This window comes from Ursus maritimus, unplaced genomic scaffold, assembly GCF_017311325.1.
Source record: "Ursus maritimus isolate PB19 unplaced genomic scaffold, ASM1731132v1 scaffold_24, whole genome shotgun sequence".
Classification (NCBI taxonomy): Eukaryota; Metazoa; Chordata; class Mammalia; order Carnivora; family Ursidae; genus Ursus; species Ursus maritimus.
In genome coordinates, this window is record NW_024424897.1 from 22494627 (window position 1) to 22503566 (window position 8940).

Below are 8940 nucleotides of genomic sequence, written 5' to 3' on the forward strand. Positions count from 1 at the left end.
ACCAACGCCAGGGCGCCCCCTCTGCTTAACAGGAGAAAGAGATGTTGATGGCTGCTAGCTGGCAGTACATGGGACAGGCGCTTGCTTGCCTCTGTTCCTTACCCATACTGTTTCCTCAGTTAGAATTCTTCTCTCATGCCTCCTTTGGTATTCCTGTTCATCCTTGAGAACCTAAGTGGGAGATCACCTTCTCTGAAAAGACTTCCCTTCCATATGGTTACCCCGACTTTAACGTTCCAAGGTCCATGGTCATCCCTCTGTTGCTCCTTCTCAAATTAGCCTAGAATGTCCATCTCCCCCACCAGCTGTGTCCCCATCATCTCTAGTACCCAGGGCCTGGTCTGGGGCTTGCTTCAAGGGTGGGTGGTGCCCAGTGACTGTGGGGTGAATAGGTGAATGAACTAACTATAGATATGCGAAAGAAGTAGGGCAGGAGGGGGGCAAGCCTGGAATAATTCCCAGGGGCTGCGGAGCAGGGGTGGGAAAAGGGAAGAAGGGGGAAAGGCTAGACTCTTGCCAAGAACACCCACATTTATCCAGGGCTTCTAATGGACCAGGCATTAAACTTAGGGGTTTCTCATTTAATCCTCATAGAATCCCCAGGAGGAGTACTGTCTGCTTGTATATTCCCTGGCTTCCCCTAGTTTACTAGAATGCAAACTCTCCAGGGGGGGGGGTGTCCGTCTCGCTCACTGCGGTGCCTCCAACAGGCACCCAGAAAGGGCTGCCAGATGGTAGGCACACAGGATGTCCAGTTACATTTGAATTATTGAGAAACAATCATTTTTCTAGTCTTAAGTATGTTCTGTATTTTTTGTGCTATACTTGGCAATCCTGTGCTTAGTAGATGCTTAGTAAATATTGTTGAATAGACGTTGCCTGATTGAATGACACAGTGGGGATGCAATCAGTAAATTCCGGACCGTGGGAATTCTAGACGACAGCCTAGTATCTTCAATGAAGAAACTGTAAGGAGAAAATAAAAAGAGTTAAAAGACAGGTGGGGATACTCACAACTATACTAATGAGGAGGACGAGCGTTAGTTAGAGGAATTTCCAGACGAAAAGAGAGGTAAGAGACATACATCCCCTTGAAATCTTTCTTTGGATCCTAATTCAAATAAACCAAATTATACGGAAAAAAATATTATAAGATAATAAGAAATTTGAACACTGACTGGCTGTTTGATGATATTAAAGGGTGAGCATTAGTTCTCTTTAGGTGTGATAATAGCATTGGGGTTATGTTTATTTCTAAAGAGCCCTGGGGCGCCTGGGTGGCTCAGGTGGTTAAGCGTCTGCCTTTGGCTCACGTCATGATACCAGGGTCCTGGGATCAAGCACTGCATGGGGCCCCCTGCTCAGCGGGGAGCCAGCTTCTCCCTCTCCCTTTTACGTTCCCCCTGCTTGTGCTCTCTCTCTCTCAAATAAATAAATAAAATCTTTAAAAAAATGAAGAGTCCTTATGTTGTAGAAATATGTATTGAAATATTTAGGAAAAAACTTGTATGATGTCTGGGATTTGCTTCAAGATAATACGGAGTATGTTCTATACCCTAACTGTGGTGGTTACATTCATTCATGAAAACTCTTTGAACTGTGCATTTAAAATGTGCATTTATTGTATGTAAATCATACCTCAGTAAAGTTGATTTTTTAAAAATGGGAGTAGGGGAGGAAGCGGGTGGGAATAAAGATGAAACAAGATTGGCTATGGGTTGCTAAGTGTTGAGGCTGGTTGTAGGGTACACGGAGGTTTATTGTGCTCCTCTGTTTATTTTGTATGGGTTTGAAAATTTCCATAATAAAAGCATTTTTAAAAATTGCATGAAGGAAGAGGCTATTTCTATTTTACAGATGAAGAAACTAAAGCAGAGGTTAAGTAACTTGCCCCCCGAATTACACAGCTGGTAAAATGATGAGTCAGGAATATGAACAGACCACCTGAGCTCAGAACTTCAGCTATTAATCATGGGTACGCATTTCCAGAGGGGGTAGAGCGAAGTGTACTTGTGGCTACGGCGGGTTGTAGCACCGCTGGGTGGGAACAGAATCTGACTTAGGGAATTCTGGAAGTAAGATGGGCATAAATGATGGTGGCTACATTGTGGTGGGTCAAGAAATGGGTGCCCTCTTAGATTCATTGTCGTGGGGGTAGACTTGCGGTTAGGAACATGGTCTTAGGACCCCCGCTGCCTGGGTTTGAGTAGTGGCTCTGATACCTGCTAGCAGTGTGACCTTGGGAAAGTCACTTAAAATCTCTGTCCCTTACTTTCCTTACTTATACCATGGATATTAACAGCAATGTAAGATGGTGTGGTCAGTTTGGAAAACAGTTCGGCAGTTTCTTTAAAAGTGAATACAAATTTACCATATGACCTGGCGATTCCACTCTTAACATGAAAACCTGTGTCCACACAAACACTTCTATGCCACTGTCCATAACAGTACTATTCATGATAACTGAGAAGTGGAAACCCAAATGTGATTGGCTGCACAAAATATGGTACGTTCATACCATGGGATACTACACAGTGAGAAAAAGGAACGGATCACTAGTACATGCGACAGCATGAGTGACCTTCCAGAGCACTGTGCTTTTGTGAAAGAAGTCAGATGCAAAGACCACATATGCTATGATTCCATTTCTATGAAATGTCCAGAAAAGGCAGATCTCTACGGACAGAAAGCAAATTAGTCACCCGGGGCCGGGGATGGCAATGGGGAGTTCCTGCAACTGGAGATGAGGGATTTCTTAGGAAATGTTCTAAAATTGGGTTGTGGTGATGGTTGTGTAACCTTGTAAATTTAATAACAATCATTGCCTTGGATACTCAAAATGGGTTATGTACGGTATGTAAAATTAAAATAAAAAATAGTGCCTATCTCCTAGAATTGTAATGGGGATTATATAACATAAAGTTCCTAGACAGAGACTGGAATGCAGTGAGTGCTCTAGAAGTTACTGTACTGGGCTGGAACTCTGGGGCCACTTCTCTGCTGTACTTCTCTCCAGGGAAAAGGACAACTGAGTAGGTGCTGCTCGCAAATTCTTGAACGGGGACCCTTGGGTGAGATCCAGATGGGCCACGGAGGGGGACGGGCTGGCTTCCAGGTCTCTCTAGGCCGTTCCTATCCCTTATTCCAAAGGTATCAGATGAGACCCGGCGTCCAGCCTTGTCCCTCTTTTTCTGCTATGCGGAAGAGGGGCTCCTGAGAAGGGTGTCGCCGCCTCATCTTGCTGGCTGAGGACGGGGTCGAGTGTCCTCTACCGTAAGCAATGGGAATTGCAGCAGCTGGGCCAGCCCGCTCACATCGTGTTTCCACCCTCCTGACTGTTGTGAGGAAGCCACTGTTGTCCCCTTTTCACTGAGAGGGACACCGAGACTCAGAGTGTCTAAGTGACCTGCCCAGGGTTGCACAGCAGGAACCCCCAGTCCAAGCTCTCTGAAAATGGAGGCTTGCTGACTTAGGTCCTTTCAGCTGGAGAGTTACTCACACTAACCCCGACTGTTGGTAAAGAGCTTCCAATGCCCACAACGGGGGCGTTCCCATCTGGGCTATATTCTGGGATGTCTGAATCAGGGAAGGAGAAGAAGGGAAAGTGGAGGTGGAGGGAATTCCTTCTCCAGGAAAGGACTCCCAACAGTAATGATCCCCAAGAAAGCCCCTAAACTCAGATCTGAAGGCCTGAAGCCTTTTGAAGTGGGAGAAGGAGGAGGCCATTGATCTGCACGGTTAGAGAGGATTCATTCATTTATTCATACTGAAGAATTTCTTGAGTGTTCTCTCCTTATGTGAACACTGTGCTAGGCACAGGAATGCAAATATGAGTGAGACTGTGGGGGGATAAGAGGAGTTTCCCAGTCTAGGTTTCTGTCGGGGGGAGGGGGGCAAGCTCCTTCCTCAGGCATCTCAGTGGCGAAGAGGCTGGAGTACATTGGGTTTGCAGCAGATGCCCTCTGCCCCACAAGTCAAAGAAATCTGTCACTGCTGTCTCAGCGTAAGAGTTCTCAGCATTGTCCCCCAAAAGAGACTGATGCGAAGATCATCATCCTTCCATAACTTTCCTCCTGCGTATGGGGGGGGGCAGAAGGGGATTGCAGAACGTGGGAGGGGAGCCAAGGCTTCTGGAGCACTCAGGAACCCTGGAGTGTAGACCTGGTGGGACCCCGGGATCTCCCCTCATGACAACTGCCCTGAGCACTTCTACAGAAGATGCTAGGGGGTGAATATTTGGAGCAATAGAACACCATACCCTCTACTTCCTTAAACCGTGCCCCCCCCAGGGCCTTTGTCTGTGGCCTCTGCAGAAGGCAAATGGGGAGGCAGACCTTACTGATCCCTTTCCTCCCAAATGTGATTTGATGACGTATAGAAAAACAATTCTTCTCATGTCACTGCCAGGAGGGCAGGGACGCAAGCTATATCATTTGCCCCCTTACAGAAACCCTGTCTTACCCCGGCCCCAGAATGAGATATTCTGTCTGTGACACTCTCCCCAAATTCCACATTCTTACACCAAGCTATTATACCAATCTGTTTATATCTCTGGGGATGGGAAGCAGCCATATTTCAACAACCTGATTTTTATCAAGAGAAAAATATTCCAGGGATTCATTCATTCGCTCACAAATATTTATTGAGCACCTATTATGTCTGGGTACTATTTTAGGCCATGGGGATGCAGTAGTGATTAAGACAAAGTTCTCATCAGCTCATTTCCAGACTAGTGAGAAACAGACAATAAAGAATAAATACATTCACAGACTTTCATATAATAGTAAGTTATACAGAAACTAAAGAAAGTTAAGGGGGTAGTATGGGCTGTCGGGAGGTGATCCCTCATTATCAGGATTTTTTCGCCAGGGGGGATTTACCTTTTCCTTGCATCACTCTCCTTGGCTGACAAGACGGTCTGGGTGTCCCCTCCTCTGGACTCCTCAGCCCATTTTGGCCGCTCAGCTTCAGAGGACAACGTCTTGGTATTTAAGGGGGCTGAAGAGCCAGCCTCTTGGAATTTGCTCAAGGGGCGTTTAGAAACTGCATTAGAGAACTGGAAACAAGTCTACTTATCGTCCTCCGCGGGTGTAATAATACCCCCCTCCGAATTTATTTTTTCCTTTGTCCATCTTGCACACACTGAAGTCCTAACTACTTTTCAACAGTTTTTGCGCCCCGTGTGTGCCAGGCCCTGTTCTAGGGCACCAGAACAGAGAGGTAGGAAACATTCTCTGCCCACAGGAGTCCCTGCCGTGCAAAGCTTGTCAACAACCATTGCCTCATGTCGTCTTTTCCCTCAACACTGTTTTTGTGATTCATCCATGTTTATTCAGGCCGCCCCAAGAGGGTAGATATGCACATTCCCATTTTACAGATGCGAAAACCGTGACTGCTAAGGGAAAAACGGATTGTTTTGCGATCACTCAGTAGCGGGACGCCGCCGAGCCACGTGCAGCGGCGCGTTTCGCCCCTCGCGATCCCACCCGCACACGCTCCCTCTTTTCCTCCCTCCCAGCCGCCGCCGCGCCGGGTCCACGTGTGTGTGTCTGTGTGCGGAATGGGGACGGGGGCGGTGCCGCCGGAGGGGTGGGGTCCGGGCTAACGTCACGGGCAGTGCCGCCCAATCAGCGGCGGGCTCGCGGCCCCGGCGCTGGTATTGGGGCAGCGAGGGGGCAGTTCTCTATAACGCGGTCTCCTGGAGCCAGCGGGGAAGAAAGAAGCCGAGCGGGCGGAAGGCGCCCTCCCCGCCGCCTGGGCCCGGGCACCGGGTGCCGGGCCCGGGGTCCTTCCCGCCTCCCGCGGCCGCCGGCCGCTTTGTTTCCCCAGCTTCTGCGCCCTGGGCTACTCGAGAGGGGCTCCCGCCGGGGCTGCGCAGGGAACGCGGCGGCAGGAAGGGCGGCCGACCGCGCCGGGACTCGCAGGGACCCAGGAGTCCGGCCGCCGGGAGGGCCGCGTGACGAGATCGAGAAGGGAGCCAGAGCTCCGCGGCCCGGGGTTGCGGGCCGGGGGCGCCCGTGAGCAGAGACCTCCCCGTCGAGGGGGGGCGATGTTCCCCTCGCCCGTGGGCTCTTCGGGCAGCCAGGGCACACCGCCGCTGGGACTAGGGCCCCCGCAGTGGGCACCCCCCCGGGCGGTTCCATGGAAACTCTGTGCCCCGCTCCCCGCCTCGCAGTGCCGGCGTCCCCGCGAGGGTCGCCCTGCTCCCCGACACCCCGGAAGCCGCGTCGGGGGACCCAGGAGTTCTCTCCGCTGTGCCTGCGTGCCCTTGCCTTCTGCGCCCTTGCCAAACCTCGGGCGTCCTCTCTGGGCCTGGGGCCTGGGGAGCTGGCGCCGCGGGCCCCGGTGCTGCTGGGCCCTCGCGTCCCCCTGTGCACCGGCGGCTGGGCCGCGGATGGCCTGAAGCACCTCGCGGGATCAGCCGGGCGGTCCAGCGACCCGAACTCCCCGGCCGGTCAGGATGCCGACGCCGCAGTGTGCCGGGGCCGTGGCGAGGAGGAAGAGGGCGGAGGCAGTTTCCCGCACTTCGGCTCTCGCTCCGGCTTACCTCCCGGCCGCTGCCCGGCGCCCCCGCGCCCTCGGGAATCTCCGACCAGCTCCGCCTCGGCTCCACCTCGGCCCGCCTCGAGTCTCGACTCCCAGCCCGGCCCCGCCGCCAGCCCCCATCAGGAGCCCGGTTCCCGGTCTCCGCCGCCACCTGCGGGCCTCTCCACCGAGCCCGCGGGTCCCGGGGCCGCGCCGGAGCCGCCCGCGCCGGGCCAGACGGCCGCAGTCGATGGAAACCCCCCACAGGCCGCCCCCGAGGCACCAGCCGCTAGCCCCTCGACGGCCGGCGGAGCTCCGGCCGCGCCCGGCGATCTCCGCCAGGAACATTTCGATCGTCTGATCCGCCGGTCGAAACTTTGGTGTTACGCGAAGGGCTTCGCTCTCGACACTCCGAGTTTGCGCCGGGGGCCCGAACGGCCGCCAGCAAAAGGGCCCGCCCGGGGAGCCGCCAAGAAACGCCGGCGGCCGCCGCCCCCCCATCGCAGCGCACAGCCCCGCCGCCCTGCACCGACGCTCCCCACCGCGAGCACCTTCAGCCTCCTCGACTCCTTCCCCTGCCCCCCGGCCCTGGTGGTGGGGGAGGACGGAGACTTAGGGCCGGCATCCTCGCTTCGCCTCCAGGGAGACTCTAAGCCCCCGCCTGCCCACCCGCTGTGGAGGTGGCAGATAGGGGGTCCTGCTGTCCCTGAGCCCCCAGGCCTCAAATTCTGGGGTATCAACTTGGAGGAACTTTGAGCGCTAGACCTCTTCTGCCAAGGGGGGAAAAAGTTGGGGCCACGGCCAAACTTTGGACTGGAGGACAGGGCCTCGTTTCTCACATTTGCCTGTTCCCTTTACGTTTTATGGGCTGCGGTCAGAGGGACCTCAAATGACAGTGATCTTCAAGCACCTAACTGGTTGGGGTGACACCCCCTCCCCCTCATCCTTTGGAGACGAACCAAGGGCTGGAGTCAGGAGAAGGCTTAACGGAAAAAGGCTTAATGACATAGATTCCAATCCCTCCCCTCTTCCATCTCGGATCTCTGGGGGCAGGGCCTTCACCCCAGGGGGAGCAAAGGAGGCTACCGCTCAAAGACAAGGAAAAAAAAAAGAGGGAGAGAGACCTTGGTGATGGACAAACCGGTTGTTTCTGTGGGCGAGCCAGGGGATGAGGGGGCTGTGGTGGGGGTGGGGAGGTGATTGGCAGCTCCCTGGGGGCATCCCCCACCCCCACCATCCAGGCCTTTAACCCTTCACTCCCCTCAGGCCTTCCCCAGCACTCCAAGCCCCAAGGGAGCTTTCATGGGGGAGGGGGCAGCTTGGGCAAGGGAGAGAGCACCCCCTCCCTGTTCTTTTCTTAAGCCTTCTCCCCTCACCAAGGCAGGTGACCCCTAATTGGCGAGAGCTCAGTCTCAGCCACCAGCCTTTCCCTTTTGTCCAGTTTTGGAGTTTCTGTCTTCAATTTTTCCTGTTTGCTTTCAGTTTATAAGGTCTGATGGGTGAAAGAGGACCTCCCCCTGGATCCATCAGCCCCCTCCCCAGTTTGCTACTCCTGTTGGGAGGGGCAGGGCTAAGGGACCTCTTCCCTTCCGAAAGCTCAGACTTTGCCTGGGGAAAGGGCCAGAGACTCCCAGGGAAAGTAATGGAAGGTGGAAGAAATCAATAAAATCAGACCAAACAAGTTGCCTTTCGAGGTCCTCTCCACCGATTTATGGATGGGAGGGGGTGGAGGTAGAGGGCAGGCCTGGGTCCATTCTTTGGACACCCAAACTCAGCCCCTTCAAAGGCTAGAGGCGAGGCTAGCTGCTCCTTCTAGAGGGGGTAAATTAAAAGGTTCTTGCCGTAACCTCAAGGGTCCGGCCGGGCCCAAAGGGACAAAGTTTGGGTTTGAATGGGAGCTGGGCTGTGGCATCTTCAGCTTCCTCCCCTAACTTCAGGCATTTTGGGAGTTGTCAGGGACCTGATGGATCCGATGGGGGCAGGGCCAGGGGATTAGTTTTGAGGTCAGAGGTTCTGTTTTCCAGGGGGGAGGGGAGAGGTAGGCCTGGACCACACCCGGCAGCTGGGAGGATCCCCTCCAGCCCGAGAGGGGTGGAATCGCTTTCCCTTCCACCCAGGTGAGGTCAGGGGCGGTTAGCTCTTAGGGAGACTCCAAGTTTAGGTGTGAGGGGAAACTGGGGGTGGTAGATCTGCCCAACAAGTGAGGGACCCAGTGACCCTTCTGCCCACACTAGTCAATAGCACCCCCTTTTCCCCCAAAAACGGGGTGAGGGAGGAACAATTCCCACGTACGATACTGGGGAAGGACTTGTCTCCTTTTCTGTGAAAATGCTTTGTACAAAGTTGTTATCGTTTGCATAGAGCAGATTCTTGAGAAAAACTGTTTTGGGCCACAAAAGTTTTGTTTGTTTTAAG

At 53.8% G+C, this 8940-nt stretch overlaps 1 protein-coding gene across 1 annotated transcript; it reads left to right on the top strand.

The window, feature by feature from the left end:
• Positions 1-5789: 5789 nt before the first annotated feature.
• Positions 5790-8908, top strand: LOC121105007 (elongin BC and polycomb repressive complex 2 associated protein). The gene has a single exon (XM_040640726.1). It carries the CDS (start codon positions 6142-6144, stop codon positions 7279-7281), a length of 1140 nt encoding a protein of 379 aa, XP_040496660.1. The 5' UTR covers positions 5790-6141; the 3' UTR covers positions 7282-8908.
• The last annotated feature ends 32 nt before the right edge of the window (positions 8909-8940 follow it).